The sequence below is a fragment of the Pseudonaja textilis genome, chromosome 3 (genome assembly GCF_049901715.1).
Source record: "Pseudonaja textilis isolate UNSWEBS1 chromosome 3, rPseTex1.2, whole genome shotgun sequence".
NCBI classification, from domain to species: domain Eukaryota; kingdom Metazoa; phylum Chordata; class Lepidosauria; order Squamata; family Elapidae; genus Pseudonaja; species Pseudonaja textilis.
The window spans coordinates 198,768,792-198,793,702 of record NC_141992.1 but is presented as its reverse complement, the minus strand read 5'-3'; the positions used below and the strand labels follow the sequence as shown (position 1 = coordinate 198,793,702).

At 47.5% G+C, this 24,911-nt stretch overlaps 1 protein-coding gene across 1 annotated transcript in view; it reads right to left on the bottom strand.

Moving 5' to 3' along the window:
* ZC3H3 (zinc finger CCCH-type containing 3) overlaps window positions 1-24,911 on the bottom strand; it is a 222,971-nt gene that overhangs the window by 110,044 nt on the left and 88,016 nt on the right. Inside the window, exon 4 of the mRNA XM_087931831.1 lies at window positions 18,748-18,913. Coding sequence (XP_087787957.1) covers window positions 18,748-18,913 — 166 coding nt within the window. The remainder of the gene's footprint in view (window positions 1-18,747; window positions 18,914-24,911) is intronic.

Here is a 24,911-nt window from a genome sequence, read left to right as displayed (position 1 = left end):
TTTAAATTGAAAAACCCCCAACTGAATCAATATTTACTGCATCGAGACGAAATGAATAGTAATAAGTCACTAAGCTCCCTCTGTCCTGTTTCATATAAAAATAAAAATAAAAAATTATAAAAATGAGCCCAGGCGCCAAGAGACCATCGCATTCATTTTGACGGCAGCTCGGGGAGTCGTAACCGACTCTTCACCTAAAATCAAACACGCACACACACACACCCCACCCAATAAATAAATAAATAAATAACCCCAACCCCAACACCACCCCAAAAAAACCCCCCTAACAGACAGGTAGGCCAGACAAGGAATAATGGAAGGAAACTGATCAAGGAGAGATTCAACCTGGAAATAAAGAGAATTTTCTGACAGGGAGAACCATCAACCGGTGGAACCGAAGTTGCCTTCAGAAGTTGTGGGAGCTTCATCCCTGGAGGCTTTCAAGAAGAGACTGGACTGACATCTGTCAGAAATTTGTGTAGGGTCTCCCGCTTGGGCGGGAGGGGGGGTTGGACTAGATGACCTACAAGGTCCCACCCAACTCTGATTATCTGTTATCTGTTACCTTACTGGGATCTGCCTGCATAATCTGCCGATATACATCATGCAGTCCTAAAGACTTGGGAAGTGTTCGACTAGTGATTGGTGATATGAAAGCCAGAATAGTTATCTCGTTTGCTGGGTGTGCTGTCGTTCGGTGTGCAGAATACTAATACTAATACTAATATTAATAATAATAATAATAATAGAAGAGGAAGAAGAAAACTCAGCGGCTCTGCTGATAAATTTAAGCACCCCTTGCCCATATTTCAAGGAACGCTACGGTACGGAATGCATTAAAACAGACAAAAGCTATAAAACCTTCGCGTATTTGCCGCCGCCGCCCCCCCCAGTAGCCGGGCGCATCTTCCATCACGCTATTCATTACAGCCGTTCTAATGCGCCTTATTAATGAACATTCAGTCCTGGAGACGCTTCCCGCGTGGAGCATTTGGCAAACCTGGCTTGTTTCATCAGGCCGCGACGGGGCAGAGAAGGCACCCCATCCATCTGGGTGTGTGTGTGTGTGTGTGTGTGTGTGTGTGTGGAAGGGAGGCCTCCTCCCAGACCATCTTTCACCCAGCCATCATTGGCATCGGCAAGATACTTTTCTTTTATTTTCTTTTATTTTTCTTATATGTACCCATTTCATGTATTCATAACTATGTATGCACTTATTATCTTGTAAACGATTGACAAATCAAATCAAATGAATAAAATAAAATAAATAAAGATACCACATGGATCCACGCCGGGAAGGGCGGAGGGTGGAGGGGGGAAACCAGAGGTCAGCCGGCAGGGCCCGTCTTGTTCTTCCGTTTCCTTTCATTCCAGTCCTCGATGAGATGAACGACAACTTAAGAGCTAATAAAAGAGGATCTTTGTCGTCATGGTTGAAATGAGGGATCCTTGGCCGGGGGGATCCTCTGGCTTCACAGTTTCCTTGCAGACGTTTCATGACCCGACTAGGTAACGTCGTCAGTGCTCGGAGGGAGGGAGTTTGCAAGGAGGAGGAGGAGAACGAGGAGGAGCAGCAGCAGCTACACAGTCCTTGGTACTCTCAGAGCGTGATGGGTTTTCTTGCAGACATTTCATGACCCAGTTAGGTAATACCATCAGTGCTAGGAGGGAGTGGGTTTGGGAGGAGGAGGGGGAGAGGAAGGAGGAGGAGGAGGAAGAGGAGGAGGAGGAGGAAAGGAAGGAAGGAAGGAAGGAAGGAAGGAAGGAAGGAAGGAAGGAAGGAGGAAGGAAGGGAAGAGGAGGAGGAGGAGGAGGAGGAGGAGGAAGGAGGAGGGAGGAAGGAAGGAAGGAAGGAAGGAGGAGGAGGAGGAGGAGGAAAGGAAGGAAGGAAGGAAGGAAGGAAGGAAGGAAGGAAGGAGGAGGAGGAGGAGGAGGAGGAGGAGGAAGGAGGAGGAGGAGGAGGAGGAAGGAAGGAAGGAGGAGGAGGAGGGAAGGAGGGAGGAGGAGGAGGAGGAGGAAGAAGGAAGGAAGGAAGGAAGGAAGGAAGGAAGGAAGGAGGAGGAGGAGGAGGAGGAGGAAGGGAGGGAGGGAGGGAGGAAGGAAGGAAGGAAGGAAGGAGGAGGAGGAGGAGGAGGAGGAGGAGGAGGAGGAGGAGGAGGAGGAGGAGGAGGAGGAGGAGGAGGAAGATAAATCCTGGGTCCTTGGTGCTGTGTGAAGTTGGTGGTTTTCTTGCAGACATTTCATGACCCCGCAAGGGAACACCATCAGTGCTAGAAGGGAGTGGGCCTTGCGAAGAGGAGGAGGAGGAGGAGGAGGAGGAGGAGGAGGAGGAGGAGGAGGAGGAGGAGGAGGAGGAGGAGGAGGAGGAGGAGGAGAGCAACACAGTTCTAGGTATTCTCAGAGCTTGATGGTTTTCTTGCAAGCCTTTCATGACCTACTAGGGAACACCATCAGTACTAGCTCTTACCTAATTTAGGTAATGAAATGACGGCAAGAAAACGACCAAGTTCAGAGAGCACCAAGTTTTCATAGAGCTTTTAAAATTGTAGTTGCTTCTATATTGACCTTTTTACTCGTTGCAAGCCACCCAGAGTCACCTTATCAGGCCTATAAATTTAATCAATAAATCATAAACTTCCGCTGGCAATATGCCCGCTCTCTCATTCTCTTTACCGGATTACAAGTTCGGTGCCTGGTTTTCCCTCCTTCCCTTCCCTTTCTCCTTCCTCCTTTCCTTTTGCGATTCACAGATTGACAGCCTAGGAGATGGGATGTCCCATCCCTCCTCACCGGCCTAAGGCACTGCAGGCAACTGCTTGAAATGTTTATTTTTCTGGCAAACTTCGGGTGGCGGACTCGATGACCAGAATTTAAGGAAGAAGAAGGGAGCGGGAGAGAGCATGTATATCGTAAGCTACTGTCATTCTAAGCAGAGGGACAGAGAGACGAGAGAAAGAGAGGGGGGACGGAGGAAGGGAAGAAAGGGAAGGAAGGAAGAAAGGAAGGAAGGAAGGAAGGAAGGAAGGAAGGAAGGAAGGAAGGAAGGAAGGAAGGAAGGAAGGAAGGAGGGAGGGAGGGAGGGAGGGAGGAAGGAAGACAAAGAAAAAGCAAACATGAGAGAAAATGAGACAGAAAGAAACAAAGAGAGAAAGAGTGATAGGAAAAGAAACAGAGAAAGAAAGAAAGAAAGAAAGAAAGAAAGAAAGAAAGAAAGAAAGAAAGAAAGAAAGAAAGAGGTGAAAGAAAATGACAGAAAGAAAGAGACCAAGAAAGAGAAGAGACACAAAGAGAAAGAGAAAGAAGAGAAAATGACAGAGAAAAACTGAGAGAGAGAGAGAGAGAAAGGGGGGGAGGAAAGAAAGACGAGAGGAAGGAAGGAAGGAAGGAAGGAAGGAAGGAAGGAAGGAAGGAAGGAAGGAAGGAAGGAAGGAAATCACGGATGAGGTTACCTAGTTAGGAAGTGAAAGGCGGGGAGAGAAATTCCCCCAATGTGATGATAGGTTGCAAGCTGCTCCTGCACATTTTACCTTCCACCCCCCCACCTCAAATTCGACTCCTCAGGAGTATTTTATGGGGGCCCTAACAGCTCCCTCAAAACCGACTTCAACGTGTACCCACTGGGGGGCACTGGCTGTCCTCTCTTTGGACAGGGAAGAGAGCTACTCAAGCCTGGGATGGAGTGCAGGACCCTGGAAGGATGAGATCCAGAAGGCCAGAGGAGGCGAGAGTGGAGAGAGAAGAGAGAAGGAAAGGGGAGGGGAGGAGGGGAGGAGAGGGAGAGGAGAGGAGAGAAGAGAAGAGAAGAGAAGAGAAGAGAAGAGAAGAGAAGAGAAGGGGAGGGGAGGGAAGAGGAGAGAGAGGAGAGAGAGAGAGAAGAGATGGGGAGGGAAGGGAAGGGAAGAAGGAAGGAAGGGAAGAGAAGAGAAGAGAATGAAATGAAATGAAGGAAGAGAAGAGAAGAGAAGAGAAGAGAAGAGAAGAGAAATGAGAATGAAATGAAATGAAGGAAGGGAAGAGAAGAGAAGAGAAGAGAAGAAATGAAATGAAATGAAGGAAGATGAAGAGAAGAGAAGAGAAGAGAAGAGAGAGAAGAGAAGAGAAGAAGAAGAGAAGAGATTCATCTCACCAGAGATGGCTCCCAGCCCAATCGTCCTTCTCCTCTTTTTCCGTTTCCCTCGCTCACAATGGAGGAAACTCCCAGGTGGTTTGGCGCAGCCTAGGCAGGTGCCAGGCTAAGACCCGGGGCCTCCCACCCTTAGGCTCCCCTGCCAACCCCCCCCACCTTTCCCAGCCCGGCCTCCGACTTGGACCCCTCCTCGGTGTGCAGATTTCTCACGCCAGGAAGGAACAGGTGGGTGCCCCCTTCGGAGGGAGGCTTAACCCAATTAAAGCGAAGCCCAAGGCAGCCGCGTCCTTCCTGCCCGGTTCCTGGGCAGACGCCCTGGCAGCTCAGCCTGAAGCAGCCCAGATGCCAGCAACAGTTGGGGGCAGCTGCTCCAGGCCCCGGGGTTGCCAGGAAGGGGCCAGAGAGAGAGCCCCCATAGAGGTTTTCTCCTCCTCCTCCTCCTCCTCCTCCCTCTCCATCTTTTTGGCCGCCTCTTCCTGCATTGCCTCCTCCCTCTTCTTCCTTCTCCTTTCCCTCTTCCTCTCTCCTCCTCCTCCTCCTTCTCTTTTTCCCCTTCTCCTTCCCTCTCTCCCTTTCCTCTTTCCCCCTTCTCCCTTCCCTCTCTCCCTTTCCTCCTACTCCTTGGGTCTCCTCCCTTTTCCCCTCCTTCTTCTCCTTCCTCTCTTCTTTTCCCCCTATTCCTTCCTCTCTCCTCCTCCTCCTCCTTCTCTTTTTCCCCTTCTCCTTCCCTCTCTCCCTTTCCTCTTTTCTCCCTTCTCCTTCCCTCTCTCCCTTTCCTCCTACTCCTTGGGTCTCCTCCCTTTTTCCCCCTCCTTCCTTCTCCTTCCTCTCTTCTTTTCCCCCTACTCCTTCCTCTCTCCTCCTCCTCCTTCTCTTTCGTCCCTCTCCTCCTTCCCCCTTTCTCTTCTCCTTCCTCCCCTTCCCCTTCTCCTTCTTCTTCTCTGCCTTCCCCACTTCCTCCTCCCCCTCCTCTGCCCCCCCCCGGAAGCTGCAGAGGAATACAGCCCTTGGTGTTCCTACAGGGTGGGCTGCTACAACCTCAGAGCCCTGGGTGTCTGCAAATCCACATGGTTGGCATGTGCAATTAAAGGTAATTAACATTATACATTGATTCACTGCTTTTGTCTCAAAGACAGTTAATTTTAATTAGCGGTCAATTAATACACACTTAATTTTTGTCCTGGCCTGGCCCTTTTTTGGACTGTGACTGAGTGTGGCCATAAACCCTGGTGCGCAATGCCCAGCAACACCCACCTCTGGCAGAAAGCGGGGGGAGAGACAAACAAACAAACGAACAGAGAAGAGAAGAGGAGAGAAGAGGAGAGAAGGGAAGAGAAGAGAGGAGGGAAGGGGAGGAGGGGAGAGGAGAGGAGGGAGAGGAGAGAGAGAACGAGAACGAGAAAGAGAAAGAGAAAGAGAAGAGGAAGAGAAGAGGAAGAGAAGAGAAGGAGAAAGAGAAGAGAAGAGAAGAGGAAGAGAAGAGGAAGAGAAAGAGAAGAGAAGAGAAGAAAAAGAGAAAAGGAAGAGGAAGAGAAGAGGAAGAGAAGAGAAAGGGAAGAGAAGAGAAGAGAAAGAGAAAGAGAAGAGGAAGAGAAGAGGAAGAAAGAGAAAGAGAAAGAGGAAGAGAAGAGAAAGAGAAGAGGAAGAGAAGAGAAGAAGAAGAGAAAGAAAAGAGAAGAGAAGAGAAGAGAAAGAGAAAAGGAAGAGGAAGAAAGAGGAAGAAGAGAAAGAGAAAGAGAGAGAGAGAAAGAGAAGAAGAGGAAGAGAAGAGCATTATCTTATTTTTGGGTGTATGAACAGCAAGCTGATGTCACAACTCAATGAGGGAAGACCAGCTAGAAGACCAAGGTTCATACCACGGGTGTCCAACCTTGGCCAATTTAACCTGCGTGGTCTCCAACTCCCAGAATTTCTCATGGCTGGCTGAGGAATTCTGGGAGTTGAAGTCCACGGGTCTAAAAGTTGCCAAAGGCTTGGAGATCCCTGCAGGAGACGATCCCCAAATATCCCAGCCATCCCCCGGGGAGGGAAAAAGAGGCTGTGGAGGAGGGTTTCTTCCTCCTCCGATGAGATGGGAGAGAAGCATTCCTGTCAAACAGACAACAAATGGTCAAAATTGGGAGTGTCCTATCAAATTCTGTACCTGTCAACAGTGGTGTCCCCCAAGGCAGTGTTCTAGGACCAACTCTCTTCATACTCTACATAAATGACCTCTGTGATCATATTAAGAGCAACTGCGTTCTCTTCGCAGATGACGTAAAGCTGTTCAACACCACAGACAATACTGCTACCCTCCAAAAAGACCTCGACTATGTATAAGAATGGTCAAACAAATGGCAACTTCAAATCTCAACAAATAAATGCTCTGTCTTACATATTGGCAAAAAAAATCAGAAAATAAAATACAAGCTGAATAGTCAAGACCTTGTTGATGATCCAAGCTCTGTCAAGGACCTTGGAATACTCACCTCTAATGATCTAAGTGCTAGAGCCCACTGCAACTACAGAGCCAAAAAGGCATTAAGAGTTGTTAATCTAATCCTACGTAGCTTTTTCTCTGGTAATATCACACTACTAACTAGAGCATACAAAACATTTGCTAGACCAATACTCGAATACAGCTGATCAGTCTGGAAACCACATTACGTATCTGATATTAGCACAATTGAGAAAGTCCAGAAATATTTCACAAGAAGAGTTCTCCACTCCTCTACTCATTGCAGAATACCTTATGACACCAGACTCGAAATTTAGACCTAGAAAACCTAGTACTACTCCACCTTCGGTCCGATCTAAGTATAGTATATAAAATCATACATTGCAATGTCCTACTGGTCAATGAATACTTCAGCTTCAACCATAACAACACAAGAGCAAACAATAGATACAAACTCCAGGTTAACCGCACCAAACTTGCTTGCAGGAAATACGACTTCAGCAACCGAGGGGTCAATGTCTGGAATACTCTACTTGACTCTGTGGTTTCTTCCCCAAACCCCAAAAACTTTAACCTTAGACTGTCTACTATTGACCTCACCCCTTTCCTAAGAGGTCTGTAAGGGGCGGGCATAAGTGCACCAACGTGCCCACCGTCCCTGTCCTATTGTTTCTTTTATTTTTCTTATACGGATCCATGTATTCATAACTATGTTTTTACTTATACCTATTATCTTGTAAGCAATTGACAAATAAATAAATAAATGATACTCCCGAGATTTCCTCCTGCACACTGAGCCTCCTAGGGAAGGTGTGTGTGTGTGTGTGGAAAAGAAGGCTGGAGCAAGACTGGGGCCGAGTTGAACATCAAATATCCTGTCAACTAAATAACCCATAATTGTTTTCCCAGGTCCGCAAGTGACTGTTTTATTTTTAATAGGATCAATTCAAAAATCCCACTCCTCCATTAACCAAAATTAAAAAAAGGGAAAATCCCATTATTCTTAAGTATTTTCATATGCATTTAAAGCTGGTGCTTAACCTCTGAGTCCTGCCTTGATGTGGTTTTCATTAGTTCCTCCAAAGTAGAGCTCAATTACTGTAGCTGCTCCCTGGAGGGCAGAGGGAGCCCGGCTGCCACTAGCCCCCCCTCCCCAAATGGGACGCTGCAGCGGCAGAGGATCAGAGCACCTTAAACCCACCAGGGCCACCAGTGGGGGAGGCAATGCAAGAATTTGGCCTACAGCAAGGATGGTGATGTTTTTGTCCTCCTCCTCCTCCTCCTCTTCCTCCTCCTCCTCCTCCTCCTCTTCTTCTTCCTCCTCTTTTCTTCTTCTGATTCTTCTTCTTCTGATATTTCTTCCTCTTCCTCCTTTTTCTTTTTCTGTTTCCTCTTCCTCCTCCTCTTCTTTCCTTCTTCTGATTCTTCTTCTTCCTCCTTCTTCCGCCCTTCTTCTTCTTCTTCTTCTTCTTCTTCTTCTTCTTCTTCTTTCTTCTTCTTCTTCTTCTTCTTCTTCTTCTTCTTCTTCTTCTTCTTCGTCCTCCTTCTCTTCTTCTGATTCTTCTTGAGATTTCTTCCTCCTCTTCTTCCTCTTCCTCTTCTTCCTTTCTTCTTCTGTTTCTTCCTCCTTCTTTTCTTCTTCTTCTTCCTCTTTCTCCTCCTCTTCTTTTTTCTTCTTTCTCCTCCTCTTCTTTTCTTCTGATACTTCTTCCTCTTTCCTCTTTTCTTCTGATATTTCTTCCACCTCTTCTTCCTCTTCCTCTTTCCTTCTTCTTTCTTCCGATTCTTCTTCTTCTGAGTCTCCTCCTCTTCCTCCTCCTCTCACTATTATATCCCCACTCACCAGTTAATAGAAAATTAATATTAGGCTAGAATCACAGAAGCTATGTCATCGGTTGTGTGTCATAGGATAATACAATCCCAGGGCTGGAATGGGCCTTAGAAGTCTTCTACCCGGCTACACCATTTCATACAAATCGTTGTCCGATCTCTTCTTGAAAACTTCCAACTGTCTGAGCATTCACAACTTCTGAAGTTCCACAGATTAATCGTTCTGACTGTCAGGAAGTCTCTCCTTATTTCCCGAGTTGCTTCTCTCTCCTCGATGAGTTTCCATCCATTGCTTCTTGTCTTGCCTTCGGCTGCTTTGGAGAATAGCTTGACTCCCTCTTCTTTGGGGAAACCCCTGAGATATTGGAAGGCTGCTCTCCTGTCACCCCTAGTCCTTCTTTTCTCTAGACTAGACAGACCCAGTTCCTGCAAACTTATCGTAAGTTTGTTTGTTTGTAAACCATGTTTGTTGCTCTTCTCTGCCCTTTGTCATATTATGTATTTTGCCGTGCGTATTGTAACACAGGAACGCTCCGATCCTCCGCAGTGAGGTTTCCTACAGAAAATATCCTTTTAAAACCTCCTACTACTACACTTCCTACTCCAGCAGATGAATTTCATATTAATGAGATGTCATATTGGGACACTAGTTTTAGCAGTTTTTCGAAAGAGAGAGAGAGAGAGAGAGGAAAAAAACCCCAAACAACCGTATTTCTAAACCTTTACAAAACCCATCCCACATGATTAAAACAAAACGAACGGTGGAAAGATTTGGCTCTGCCCACGGATGGAGGAACTTGCTGAGTTGGCAAAATTGACTTCTTTGATCAGAGAAAAGACAATATCTACCTTCATTGCCGGCTGGAAAGAGAAAAAAAAATGAACTTGTGATTTATGATTTTGATGATTAGAGAGGATAGATTACAGAAAGAAGAGAGGTATATGACAACCACACGCAGAGAGAGAGAGAGAGAGAAGGGTAAATTTATAATTGTAGTTATAACTGCTTAAAGGAGATTGGAATTGCTTTTCCATAACTTTTTTTTTCTCTCTTTTCAATTTTCTGTACAAAATTTGCTCTCTCTTTGGTTTCCTTCTCTTTCTTACTTTATGTTAGCCGGTATTAAAAATATCTACTTAATAAAAACGTATGTAGAAATCTTGAAAACGGAAGTGTGAATGCATGCGTGGGAATACTACAAACGCACATTCTTAAAAATGAGCATTTTTGCGGGATCGGTGACAGATTCTGGTGTCTGTGATGGAAATGGTTTTCCAACTTATCTGCTTAAGCCCAAAATCCGTGCGCTTTCTCATGTCTTTTGTCTGGGAAGGAGGAGGAAGGACCGAGAGGAGATTTTGGCCCCCACAATGTAAACAAGAGGTTGAGACTCTGGAAAGAGGGCAGAGGAGAGCAAGAAAGACGATGAAGGGATTGGAGGCGAAAACATATCAAGAGCGGTTGCTGGAATTGGGTATGTCTGGTTTAACGAAGAGAAGGACTAGCGGGGACCTGGGTCAGAGTCTTCTAATATTTGAGGGGCTGCTACGAAGAAGACGGGGTCAACTTATTGTCTAAAGGGCTTGAAGGCAGGACAAGAAGCAACCGATGGAAACTAACCAAGGAGTGATCCAACTTGGAACGAAGGAGAAATTTCCTGCCCGTGGGGACAATTAACCAGTGGAACTCCTTGCCTCCAGAAGTTGTGGGTGCTTCAACACTGGAGGTTTTCAAAAAGAGACTGGACAACCATTTATCTGGACATGGTATAGGGTTCCAAATAGGACATGGCTCAGACCACTCACACATCACCACAAAATCTCCAGAACCGTAAAGCCTACAAACTTGACATTTGGCCCGTATGTTCCTCTTGGCTTCCAGGGGCTCATTAAGAAAGGATTTTTCCAAATGACGATCAGAGCATTTCTTATAATATTATTATTATTATTATTATTATTATTATTATTATTATTATTATTAACAACACGCTCTGATCCTAAGGAGTTCTACTCCCCCTCCCTACCTGAAAAGAAATCTGCTCCAAATGCGGAGGAGGAGAGGAATTTCACTTTCACAGACCCAAGCAGCTTTAGGACAGAACAGTTGAGCTAAGCCACGCCCAGGCTCCTTGCGGTCTCCTTCTTGCTCACGCAGCAAATACGGTTTCAGTTTCCAAACAGCCCTCCACTCTCTCACACACTGAACAGGATGCTAGCCAGATGAATCCCGATGGATGCTGGTAGGCAGAGGCAGAAATTCCACCCCCCCTCCTTATTTTCCTCCCCAAAAACTAAGCCCCCACCACATAGTCTCGTAGCGAAGCACACGGGTACCCAGCTAGTACATAAATACAGACAGTCCTCAACTTACAACTGTTCGGTTAGTGACCGCTTGAAGTTACAACGGTACTGAAAAAAAGGGACTTAACAAACGTTTTTCAGACGTAGGCCCATTGCAGCATCCCTGCAGTTAAAATTCAGCGGCTAAGCAACTGACTTGTATTGATGACGGTCGCAGCATCCCGGGGTCATGCAATCTCCTTTGGCCCCAAGCCAAGTCCGAACCGTTGAGCTAAGCCACGCCCAGGCTCCTTGCTGTCTCCTTGCTCACACATCAAATACTGTTTCCGTTTCCAAACAGCCCTCAACGCTCCCTCACACGCTGAGAGGACTCCTTTCGCCCACGAGCCAAGTCAACGGGAGAGCCAAGCTGACTTCACCACCAGGCTACTCTATTAACCCCTGCCGCGATTCACTTAACGACTGCGGCAAGGAAAGGTGTGAAATGGGGGCGGCCAAAACCTCGCTCCAGTGTCTCGCTCGAGAAGGGTAAATTTCGGTCTCCGTCGCAGTCGTTAAGTCAAGGACTCCCTAGAGATCTTTGCTCTGATCCAACAGGACCTTTATCCTCAATTCCGCTCCCGGCGCTCTAAGGAGGAATTATAGCATTTATAATTTTTAAAAAAAGGGAATTCAGTGATCAGAAGGACCATCGGAATAGGGTGGGCCCTATGGGGCGGCTAAGCGCTTGCCGACATCGTATTTAACAGCCCTGAAATAAAAGGCAATTCCTGCTTGAGAGGTTAAATAGCGCATCGCGGCTCCATGGCGGATAAGTCTCGCTGCCTCCGTTTCTGATCGTCCCGGAAGTGGAGAGAAAGAAACACGCTTCCGCCAGGCAGGTCAGGACAAGCGGAGCGTTTAAGCGAGGGAGGGTCAACGTCTTCCCTCTCCCGGAGGAGCTCAAAAAAGGAGCCGGGGACGAGGTGAATGGAAAAGAGAGCAACGGGCAAATAAAGCGAGCGGAGGAAAATCTTGGAGCTGCCCACAGATCCATCCGGTTCAGGCCGGTTCAGAAGAACCGGTGGCGGAAAGGTTGAGTCGTTCGGAGAACCGGCCAATCCCACCTCCGAGTGGCCCCGCCAACCCCCCCGTTCTCTTCTCTGCCTCCCGTTGAGTCCCAACTGATGGGCTGAGTCTCCTTGGGTTGCCATGCATAGGAGAACGGAGCTGGAAAGCAGGTTAGTGGAGTGGGGAGGGAAGGGGGATTGCCACGCCCACCAAGCCAAGCTTGCAGAACCGGTAGTAAAAAAAATTGAATCCCACCACAGGCTGCCAAGATCTCGATGCGCGGAAAGTCAAGGCTGGTAAAAAAATCAGCCCTCCTGATTCTTCCTTTGGGAAATTTGAGGAGGGGGAGGGGGGGTTAAGGCTCCGGAGGATGGGAGCAGGGCCCCCAACATGTCCTCCCCCAAGCAATGTTCGAGAACAGGGAAGGAGGGAGGAGGAGGAAGAAAGGAAGGAGAGAGACAAGGAAGGAAGGAAAAGGCACCAAGAAGATGGATGAATGAATGGGGAGGGAGGGAGGAGACGGAGGGAGGGAAAGGGACCAAGAAGGATGAATGAAGGAAGGAAGGAAGGAAGGAAGGAAGGAAGGAAGGAGGGAAGGGAGGAAGGAAGGAAGGAAGATGGATGAATGAAGGAAGGAAGGAGGGAGGAAGGAAGGAAAAGGCACCAGGAAGATGGATGAATGAAGGAAGGAGGGGAGGGAGGGGAGGAAGGAAGGAAGGAAGGAAAAAGGCACCAGGAAGATGGATGAATGAATGAATGAGGGAGGGAGGGAGGAAGGAAGAAAGGAAGGAAGGGAGGAAAAAGGAAGAAGATGGAGGAAGGGAGGGAGGGAGGAAGGAAGGAAGGAAGGAAAAAGGCACCAGGAAGATGGATGAATGAATGAATGAAGGAGGGGGGGAAGGAAGGAAGGAATAAAGCATAAGAAGATGGATGAATGAAGGTGGGAGGGAAGGAGGGGGAGGGGAGAGAGAGAGAGGGGAGGGAGGGAGGACTGGGTGACTTTGGGCCAATCACCAGGAGACGGTGAGTTCTAGTCCTGCCTGGGTATGAAAACCAGCTGGATGATTTTGAACTAGTCTCTCTCTCTCTCTCTCTCTCTCTCTCTCTCTCCCTCCCTGCCTCCCTCTCTCTGCCAACCCACCTCACAGGGTTGTTGTTGTAGGGAAAATAGGAGGAGGAAAAAGCATTTAGACGTGTTCGCCACCTTGAGTTGCTCATAAAAATAATAAAGTCAGGAAACAGAAAAGCAAATATAAGGACCAGGACATCGGTCTGCTAACCAAGGCCTTCCAGACAGACCAGTCTGGGCTCCCACATATTTCCCTGGAGGTTTGCCTTAAAAACTGGGGCTTATGGAAACTGGTGTCCCAGTATCCAGAGGGAGGGGCACAAGGCTGGAGCTAGCTGGCCCTTCATCCTGTTCGTTTGTTCGTTCGCATTTCTAAGTAAAAGCCCACCGTTTCTCCTTTGCGGATAAAATCATAACTGATATTTATTTATTTTTATTTTAAAAGAAGGGGTTCTACTGCCAAACCCCACAAATTTACGATGCTTCTGCTGAGGCTCCCAGAGGAATATCAAAGCAAGAGAAAGAAGGAATTTTTTTTAAAAAAAAAAAATGCCCAAAGGAATAAAGGAGGAGGAGGAGGAGGAGAAGGAGGAGAGAAGAAAGCCGAATCAATAAATCTTAACCTCATTGGAGCTCTTATTAAGTAAATTAATTTAAGTTAATTTAACTCGATCGCGACTCCCGATCACAGTGATTTAGCGAGGGGGGGAAACTGCATTAGGAAAGGCCACATGGACCAGATAGGAGAAAAGGGAGGAAATTAGATCCACTTAGCCCTGTGAATTAATAGGGAAATAGCAGGTGTAAATTTCGCCTTATCAAGAGGGGGAAAATTATCTTCATAAATTTGTAGGGATAGACCCCAGGCCGCTCATCAATCTCTTGAAAACAAAAATATTACCAAAGTGCGGCAAAATTAATTTAAAATACGCTCCCGGCGACGGTCTCCAGGAAAAGTTGGCGGTGGAGTAAATGTAACCCCTCCGGAGAAGGAGAAAGAGGTCAACAACGAAGGAGCCACCAGGGCTGGAGGAGGACCAACAGGTCTTGGGGACGCCTTCATCGTCTGGTCCCCATCCGGGCCTTCTCTGAGGTTACTATCCCTACCCTACCGCCTCTCCATCGAAGGAGCAGGACAGGAAACCACGTCAAGGAGGAATCACGTCGCCGTGGTCATCACAAGGTCGTGGTGTCAACTCATAAAACGTTTCTAGGCCTGTTTTATAGTGGCCAACAGGAAAGGAAGTTCAGGACCTTTTCTATCAATGGCTAGATAATAAAATACAATAATAGAATATTTAGAACCTTAGGAAATAATGAATACGTATTTCTTTTCTTTTTTTTATTTGATACTATCTTATTACAAAATTCTATTAAGATAGACTTGGTACGACTTTAGGATTTACTATAAAGTAAATTAAGTAAACTATAGTTATCGCGTTAAAGTACGCACTAACAAAATTATAGTCAAATGATTGTTTAATAATGATATCAGGCTGTATAATGGTTGATTGATAATATGAGCTGTTATGTAATGTAACTACGACGGAGACTGTGAAATGGATGCACAAAAAAAAGTGGTGAACCAACCGACGCACTGTCTGTAAACTTACGAAGGAAAGGTTGATGTTTTTTATGTTTTATGTGTTTTTGTTTGTTGTTAAAATTAATAAAACTGTTTTTTTTAAAAAAAAAAAAGGAAAGGAAGGGGGGAATTTGAACGAGGAGTGCAGCAATTTAGAACTGAAAGTGCGTTCCGTTAGTATCTTGCAAAGATAATGACTAAGCCACCGGAAGTTTCTGCCAGCACAAATCTCTAATTGGAGAATATGATGGATGACTCTTGGCTATGAACGTGTTTCATTGGAGAATATGAATTATGATATACCCAGAGGGGTGGCGGGAAAATCAGGGTCAAGGGTGACTGTCAACTAAAAAAAAAAAAAATACTTCTTTGGTCTTTTGAGTTGACAGCAGAAAGGGAGTGGGGGAAAAAACAGTGCATTCCTTAAATGCTTCAGATAATGGCTATGGCAGCCAAAGCTGTTGGCGCGCAAGATTATTACTGGGCTCATTTGTGGTAGTCAGTCAAGAACTAGCTGCGAATGCACCATTGTAAGCCAACAGGGTGTCTACAGCTACTCCTCGACTTATGACCGCAAGGGTCTGCCTGTGCTTTCCCAGAGAGTGGAATTGCAGCAATTAAGAGAGCAAGAAGAAAAGGAGTATTGTAAGATTTGGACGTTATTTTATGGATGGTTAGAAAAATAGAGTAAGAAATTGAAGGGTATTGTAATAATAATGATAGAATAACATTGATAATTTTTGAATAAGCCATAATACGAATATAACTGTGATGACCCAGGGTGGGATACAAAGGCAACAAAGTCACAAAAACAGGTGAAGTCCCTTCAATTCCTTCCACTTGGCTCCAAAGGTCCAATTGTCATTGACTGGAGAAAAAAACTCCCCCACAAACAGTTGCGAAAAGGAAGAAATTTCGTTCCAACTCAACATACATATAAATTATAAATAGGAAAAAACAACAACACAAGCCACACGGAAGCAATTAATGAGACAACGCAAGATAAGGGCCTGAAGATGTCCACAGATATCGAAATACACACGCTGGGAAGGAGGCCAGAACTCAGATAAGAACGAAAAGACTAGAATTATTTCACGCTTTGCTTCCAGCACTGGGCCATGCGCAGTTTGTCCTCTTAAGCAGTCTTCCCAGCTGCAGCCCATGAAGGGGATCAGGGCCTCTTCCTCCCCCATAGACCATGCCATTCACGTTTCTCCCTTATCCTCTCCTCCCTGCGTGCCCTAGGATGAAGAGGGGATGGGCCTGGGTCTTCCTCTGACTGCCCAGCCGGCCTGTGTCCTTCCCCAGTTTCCTCCACAACCTCCGGAGCCACCCTCCCCACTCCCTGTTAGCTGTTCCTCCTCTCCCTCGGAGTCAGATTCTAACAGGGGCATGACAATAACTTAGCAAGACTTGGGATTTACCTTTAAGGATAGTTTGAAATTGAAACAAAAACTTAATGACCATGTAATAATGACATAAGTTTGATATATAATGCTGACTATATAACATGAATGTAAACTCAATAAGAAATATACACCTACATTGTTACGTGCACAAGATATATGTACCCAACTGACACACCGTAAAATGGAAGGATGGTTTTATTTGTTGTTTTTGTTATAAAAATTTTAAAAAAAGGTTTTTATTATTAAAAAAAGGGTGGAATTGCTGCTGATTTTCTCCAGCCAAATGGACACACCTTTTACAATCGTTCCGAATCATAATTTTCCTAAACTCCCCGCGCCTCGCTGGTTCCCCGCTTCCTTGACGCCATTTGCAAATTCAAGCTTGGCATCCCGCGTGAAAAGTAGGGTTGCCTTTTTGTGGGGGACCAAGTCCGCTATTTTTAAGGCAAGGAAATAATCCGTCGTGTCTGAGGCAGGGTATAGTAGTAAATGGGTGTGAGGCTCCCGTAGGAAACGCCTGAAATAGCAACTGTTCTGACACCGTCAAATGCTTCCAAATTGCTGGCGACAGAGGTTCCCAGGGAAAGCCTCTGGTTTTTAATTTTTAAACTGTTCTCAAACAGGAACAAATACTGAATGGTCAGCTCTTTAATTTTTTTAACGCGTTCCGCGATTTCTTTTATTTCACCCAGTAACGGAAGAAGTTTATTCTGAAATAAAATAAATTTTATTTTATAAAAATAAATAAATAAAATAAATTTTATTTATTTATTTTATTTTAAAAAAAAATCATTTCCCCTCTTTTCAAGCCAGCTGCCGGCCTCATTTGTAGGACTTTATAATATATTCAGACACCTTAAACTAATTGCCGGAAAACGGCTATTGATCATCGATTGTGGATTTGTGTGTGTGTTGTTTATTGTGTGTGTTCTGTGTGTTTCTAACAAACTAAGAGTTGAAAATATCTTTCCTCAAAGCTCAACGTTTATCAGAAGGTGGGTGTTGTGGCCCGCCAGAGGCCAGCAGAAAAGACGGGAGAGGAACCTGGGCCAGTCCTGGAGTCTGGGGAAGGCTCGGATGAGGGCTCTGTGTCAGAGACAGAGATGGGGCCAGGGCCATTCGACAGTTATCAGCTGCCTTCAGAATCGGAGATCCGTGGGGAAGAAGAACAGCTGGAGCCTGTTCCCAGTGTGCACATGCACAGAGCTGCCAGAGGAAGGGAAAAAATTAAGGAACAAGGGCCAACTCAGGAGTAAAGGCTCAGGATGGAGAATGGGCCCTCTCATAGGGAGTAAAAGAGGACCAAAAGGCGAGTGGGGTTTGCAGGAGACAATTGGTTCGTTTAATTAGTGTGAAGATTTGTTCGTGACTCACAGCGACTCCTTGCTAAGTACTTCCTTGGACAGTGTTGCGATTGGAAGCTCTCGGCCTGGCAACTCTCCGAGCCTGATAAGGTCTGTAAATCACCCTTGAAAGACTGTTTGCCGGGACTTTGTTGAATGTGAATGATAGGAATTCACATTAACCAAATAAAAGAAAGATGTCAGGGTGAAGAGTCCGTTTTGTGATTTTGTGAAGACAGAACAGCTCAAGCCATCGTGATAAGATGGGGAAGACCTTGGGAAGGTTTTGGGAAAGAGGCCACAGCTCAGGTTGAAAATGGGGGCGGGGGAATGATAAAAATATGGGGAATTCTCGAGTTACGACCGTCAGGGAGCCAGCTGTCATGGTCATAAGACACAACCATCATGAACTCGACCTGAACTGTGTTCTTACACTGGAGACAGATGATACAAGGCTCCACACCATTTGCACTATTCAGGTGACCTTGCGGACACCAATCAACAAGCGGCCTCAATGACTCTCTAAAAAGGATGCAAACGACCAGCTGTCTGCAAGGAGTATGAATCCTTCCCTTCCCCACCATTCACACAGAGCTGAAGAAGCTTCTTGGATGAGAAGCGAAACATCTTCAAAGAAAAACCAGAAAGTCCAGTTGCCTCTTTAAAAAAGCACCTCTGGGACAACTGAAGAGATAAATAAACACTCCAAGTGGCCTCAACGACCCTCTAAAAGGATGCAAATGACCAGCTGTCTGCAAGGAGTATCAATCCTTTCATTCCTCACCATCCATTCAGAGCTGAAGAAGCTTCTGCGACGAGAAGCGAAACGTCTTCAAAGCAAAACAAGGAAAGTCCAGTTACCTCGTGGAAAAAAAGCACCTTTGGGACAACCATGACCTGGAGGGCTGAGAACCTCTACAGGCTTTTAGCTACACAATTTGGGTTGAAGACCCTTTGACAGGTGCGGGAGTATGAATGGATTTCCGGAGAAAGAAAAAAATGGCAGACTACGGGAAGCATTTGCACCATTCCGGGGACCCTGAAGACACAGAGAAAACCTCCAAGTGGCCTCAACGACCCCCCTAAAAGGATGCAAATAACCAGCTGTGTCTGCAAGGAGGATCAATCCTTCCCTTCTCCACCACCCAGTCAGAGCTGAAAAAGCTTCTTGGGTGAGAAGCGAAACGTCTTCAAAAGAAAAACCAGAAAGTCCAGTTGCCTTCCTGAAAAAAAAACCCACCTCTGGGACAACGGGAAGACCTAAATAAATCTCCAAGTGGCCTCAACAACCGTCTAAAAAGGATGCAAATGACCAGCTGTCTGCAAGGAGGATATCAATCCTTCCCTTCCCCACCATCCAGTCAGAGCCGAAGAAGCTTCTTGGATGAGAAGCGAAACGTCTTCGCAGACAAAAAAAATAGAAAGTCCAGTTTGGGAAAAACTGTCTCGATCGCGGTGGGACTGTTTGGCCTCAACTGCGGTCGTAACTTGGGTGGATTTTCTCGGAGAGAGGAACGAAGGGCATTTCCCATCTAACGCTTCCCGTTCCGCTAGGAATGAGCGCGCTCGGGGTTGAGATGGCTTTGCAAAACCTCACCTGGACACCGAAAGCCTCCTGGCCTTCCAGCTGTGAGCCGGGCTGGCCCCGGGGGCTGCAGGGGTCCCGGGAGATGCCGACGCCGCCGACGCCTTCTTCACCAGCCTGTAGCGAGTATTGACCACTCGGTGGGCCGCTGGGCTGGGGACCAGGACGAAACTGGGACCTGCAGAGGAGAAAAGACGCATCGCCTTGAAAAACTGGAGCGGACGAGGAAGGGGACCGTCAAGAGTTTGTTTATTCGGCCCCTGGGGTGATCTTCGGGGAACCCCGGGTCCTGGTGTGGGGAATTCTGGGAGTTGAAGTTTACACCATTTAACATCTGCAACGGATGAAGAACACCGAGGAAGGCGGCCCTTCGCCCTTTTCTGCCCTGAGCTTACCTAAAGCGCCAGAGACCTGTTTAGCGTCTCAAATCTAAGTGTTCGCTTGCTTCCACGTCTGTTTTAAAGCTCCAAATACTCCACTGTTTCGTTTTTGTGCTTTTTTTTTAAAATAAGCTTAACGTCACACCTGACCAAAAAAGCAACACCCCGACCCAGCCAGGTGACATCATCAGTGCTGGAAGGGGCAAACCCCACTTCCTTCTAAAACAGATGAAATGGTTGGAGGGAGGAAGAAGGAGGAAGGAGGGAAGGAAGGAGGAAGGGAGGAGAGGAGGGAGGGAAGGGAAGGGAGGAGGAAGGGAGGAAAGGGAAGGGAAGGAAGGAGGAGAGAGAAGAAAGGAAGGGAAGGGAGGAGGGAGGGAGGAAAGGAAGGAAGGGAGGGAGGGAAGGAGGAAAGGAAGAAGGAAGGAAGGAGGGAGGAAGAGAAGGAAGGAGAAGGAGGAGGGAAGGGAGGAGGGAAGAGAGAGGGGGGGGAAGGGAAGGGGAAGGGAGGGAAGGGAGGGAGGGGAAGGAAGGAGGGAGGAAGGAGAGAGGGGAGGGAGGGAAGGGAAGGAACGGAGGGAAGGGAAGGAAGGGAGAGGAGAGAGGAAGGAGGGAGGGAGGGAAGGAAGGAGGGGAGGGAGGAGGGAGGGAGGAAAGGAAGGAAGGGGAAGGTGGGAAGGAGAGGAAGGAGGAAGGAGGGAGGAGAGAGGGTTGGAAGGGAAGGAAGAGAGGGAGGGAGGGAAGGGAAGGGAGGGAGGGAGGGAGGGAGGGAGGAGGAAGGAAGGAAGGAAGGAAGGAACCACTGATGTTACCTGGTTGGGTCACGAAACTTCTCCAAGGAAACCACCAAGCTGAGACAGCACTGAGGACTCCAAGTTTTCCTCCTCCCTTCTAGCACTGATGATGTTACCTAGTAGGGTCATGAAACGTCTGCAAGGAAACTTCCAGATGCTCCAAGAGTATCAAGGACCCCAACGCTCCAAGCTCAGAGAGCAGCAAGGACCCTCCTTCTAAGTACGTCTCCGCTTCCTCCTCCTCCTTGCACTGATGATGTCACCTCACTGGGTCACCAAACGTCTGAAAACTAGAAGCTTCCGTCCTAAGGAAGGCTCAGCTCTGCTTTTGGATTAGCTAGAAAGCAAGAAATCCAACGGTTTCCTGCTTTGTAGCTCATCTAAATCTCCCGGCACAGCAGAACCGCTGATGGTCGGGGAAGAAAGAAAAAGGAAAAAGAGCAACTCAGCAGGCGAGTTTGATGGCGCGCATGACAGGGAAGGAGTGAATGGGCGGGGCAGGGCGGGGCCAGCCAGTGGCGTGGTTTGCCGGTTCTCCGGCAGGTAGAATTCCCACCCTTGGTGAGAGGGCGTTTGGCGCGCGTGTGTAGACCATTTCCCAAAAAAACATCCGCTGTGCCGCCTTGACAGCTGACGAGCGCGCCGCAAGTTTATATTTATGTTTTATTATATTTATATTATTATATTATATATTATATTTATATTATATTAAATTTATATTATTTATTATATCATATTTAACTTTGTATTGCACATCATAACTGCGGCCAGAATTGTGCACGCACAAAACTGGAAACAGGATAGTCTACCCTCCGAGGCAGGGGTGGGATTCAACCGGTGTTACTACTGGTTCGGTCAGAGTGCGCTTTGCACATGTGCGTAAAGCAATTGCAAAAATCATCCGCTGTGCCACCCGGGCAGCCGAAAACGTGTGCGAGTGCGCAGCGTTCGAAAACCCTCTTCTTTCCTGCTTTTTCAACCTCCGCTGTGCCGCACAAAGCAGCTGGGCCAAACGCAGCAGCAGACCGACAACCCGGTTTTGGTGTCTGTCTGCTGCTCTTCAGAGCTACCGGTTCTGTAGAACCGGGCCGAACCGGGAGCATCCCACCTCTGGTGGCTAGGAAAGACAGCGACGAAGTGAATTTGGTGCCATTTTACCACCTTCTTTGCCACCGTGGTTGAAGGGAATCACTGCAGCCGTTAAGTTGGTAGCCCGGTCGTTAAGCAAATCTGGATTTCCCTGCGGACTTCTGCTTGTCAGAAGGTCGCGAAAGGGTTAAAAAAAAACGTGACCCCTCCGAGGACACTGCGACCGTCGTAAATATGAACCAGTTGCCCAGAGTCAAAAACTTCCATCGCGTGACCACTGGGGCTGCTGCCAAGGGTGTGAAAAACAGCCATAAGCTGCTCTTCCAGTGCCGTTGTATCTTCAAATGGTCACGAAGCAAACGGTTATAAGCCGAGGACTTCCTATATTACATTTTTTTGTGTCCGCTGAATGTTCTAGAACAGGGGTCTCCAACCTTGGCCGCTTCTGGAGGCAAGCAGTTCCCCGGGTTAATGGTCCTCACTATTAGGAACTTTCTCCATAGTTCCAGGCTGCTTCCGTCCTTGATTAATTTCCGTTTATGGCTTTTCCGGTGCTTTGGAGAATAGCTTGACTCCTCCTTCTTAGTGGCAGCCCCTCAAAGACTGGAAGGCTGCTCTCATGTCCCCCCCCTGGTCCTTCTTTTCATTCATACCCGCTTCCTGCAACCATTTTTCATAGGTTTTTTTTTCTAAACGAACGGCCATAAGTCGAAAACGACCTGTAGTGACTCACAGACTCAATGGGGCCCATCCACTCTCTCCATTGCCAGCCAAAGCCCAGGAACTACATTCCAGAGAGGTCCAGGTGGAAGGAGATCCAGCAGGAAGGAGATCTTTTGGGATCCCACCTGGAAAAACCCGCCAACCCCTGCCCCCAATCTGAGGGAAGCCCTCCTGGGCCTCCCCACTTTTCTTCCCGAGGGCCCGCCATGACCGAGGCCACGGTGCAACGCCTGGCATGGAAGCAGGGGTGGGATTCTACAGGTTCGCACCTATTCGCTAGAACCGGTTGTTAACCTTCTAAGTAGTTCGGAGAACCGGTTGTTAGAAGAAATTACTGGGCTAATCCTGTAAGGAAGGCAGGAAGGAAACATTCTGGTGTTGCTTACAGAAGCTGCCTCTCCGTGAACCCTTATTACGTTCTTGGCAGGACTAGACTTCCCGTCTCAGGAACTTCTCTCGAGTTTTTTTCCCCTCCTTTGTTGGTTTGTGTGGAGTGACCATACAAAGTTACAATGGCACTGAAAACGTGACTTATGACCCTTTTTCACACTTACGACTGTTGCTGCATCCCCACAGTCATGAGAGGCCAGGCGAGGAGATGGGTGCCTCGATGTGAGTGATGTTGAGTTGGCCACGCCCAGCCAGTAACATGACCACCAAGTCACATGACCAAGCCACGCCCACCACCTAAGCCACGCCCACCACCTAAGCCACACCCACAAGGCCGGTTGTTATACATTTCGAATCCCACCCCTGAATGGAAGGCTGCGTCTGTCAGGTGCTCTGATTTCCAATCTGCCTTCTGGCGGAGGGCTTTTGTGTTTATCTACATTGAGTTATTTAAGATAGGACGTTGCTTTAATTCCCTTCCTTACAGGCTCCCGGGGTTGGGATGTTTCCTACACACACACACACACACACACACACACACACACACACACACACACACACACACACCCCTCGGGCCGTGATGTATTCCCCCTGGCACGTTTCACTCAACTCAAACGCTCTCCGCTTTTATTACAAACAATGCCCCGGCGTTCCCCGTTATCAGGCCGGCGCACACCATGCGCCTCCTCGCCCGAGATCCAGAGGTCAGGCCTAATGACTAATCGATCTCATTAGCTTTCCTAATTAAAAACTTTACTACCGCAATGGAAGGCAGACCACAAAAGAAACTGCTGGCATCATATCTGAATGGGATATGAGCATCGTTTATCAGCCAGAGGCTCGTTCGGGGGGCTCGCACGGACCCCGGGAGAGTCTTGGGCACATTGCTGAGTGTGGGCCTTTTTCTTTTTTTTTCTTTTCTTTTTAATTTAATTTTATTTATTTATTTATTTTGTATGTGCTCCTGGGCTGCCTTCGCCATCCCAGAAGACCCTGCCCAGAGAGGAAAGGCAGAGTGGAGCAGGCGGGCTGACGGAGGACAGGAAGCCTGGGTGGGGAGTTCGGGGAGAGAGCCGGGGTGGGCCTGAAAGAGAGAGGAATAGAAGCAGACAAGGCTGGGCAGAAAGGACAGGGAAGACAAGAGAACGGGGGCCCCCTCCTAACTGGGGGACTTTGGGGGACAACCACCCGGAGACAGGAGTTCTAGTTCTGCCCTCGCCATGAAAACCAGCAGGGTAACTTGGGCCGATCACCAGGAAACGGGGAGTTCGAGTCTTGCCTTAGGCATGAAAGACGGAGGGGGTGATTTGGGGCCAGTGACTTTCTCTCAGCTCAGCTCAGTTCACCTCGCAGGGCTATTTTTGTAGGGAAATTGGAGGAGGAAAGTGTATTGAATACATGCCTCAAGGTATTTGTAAAACTAATACAGGCAGGAGTCCAATAAACTAGGTAGATGACAAAAGAGAGGAAGGGAAGGGAAGGGAAGGGAAGGGAAGGGAAGGGAAGGAAAGGAAAGGAAAGGAAAGGAAAGAAAGAAAGGAAAGGAAAGGAAAGGAAAGGAAAGGAAAGGAAAGGAAAGGAAAGAAAGGAAAGGAAAAGGAAAAGGAAAAGGAAAAGGAAAAGGAAAGGAAAGGAAAGGAAAGGAAAGGAAAGGAAGGAAAGGAAAGGAAAGGAAAGGAAAGGAAAGGAAAGGAAAGGAAAGGAAAAGGAAAGGGAAAGGAAAGGAAAGGAAAGGAAAGGAAAGGGAAAAGGAAAGAAAAAGGAGGGAAAGGAAAGGAAGGGAAAGGAAAGGAAAGGAAAAGGAAAGGAAAAAGAAAGAGAGCATCTTTTCCGAACACTGAAAAAGTGTCTCCGGGCGCATTTCTCACTTCTCCCCGATGACAGGCAGCCATTGCACAGTCCAGCAAAGCGCATCATTAGGATGCTCCCCAGCTCTTTGGCTGCGTTTCCCCCTCCCCCTCCCCCCGCCCGTGCTGGCATACCTCATTATCCCCACAGTCACCGAGGAGCCATACCCACGCGCAGCAGGTGGAGCAGGCTGGTGGCTCCGAAACGCTGCGCTCATTTCCTCTCGGTGGGCTCTTACGCGGATGGCCAAGTCACTCCTCGGGAGATCCAGGAGCCCCCTCCCCCCCCAGGCAGAGCCCCTCCTCCCCAGCCCGAGTCTCCTGGATGTACAAGAGGAAGGGAGGGAAGAAAAACAGAAGAGAATACCGAGAGACAAAGAGTCGGAAGGGACCTCGGAGGTCTTCTAGTCCAACCCCCGCCTTGGAGTCTTTATCAAACCCAGATGGTATTTGCAAATGAGAAAACCAATTCATTTTTACACCTTGTTCTTGCAACGTTGGCATAGATTTAAGTTCACCCTTTTCATTCCATAACCCCGCCACCTCACCGTTTGTTCCTTTTTATATATTATTGCATAAGAAAACGCTTCCGTGGTTGATATCCATGTTGGAATTTTTAAGTCATACTGTCTTTTAGTCTTCTCCCAGCTCAAAAACGATGCCTCACGAATATAATGTCTTCTAAAATACCCCTTGTCTTTTAGTTCCCCGATACCAGAGGAAGGCATGCCATCCCAGCAGCAAGTCGTGGCCTTCTAAAGTCAATAATCTACTGTTCCTTAGCGTTATCCATCCCCCTGCCCGTTTTAGGACCTTTCTTGCCACGGTTGTTAAGTGAATCCTCGCAGGTGGCAACTGGATCTGGCTTCCCTTGTTTAGAATAGAATAGAATAGAATAGAATAGAATAGAATAGAATAGAATATGGAATAGAACCGAGAACCGAGAACAGAAT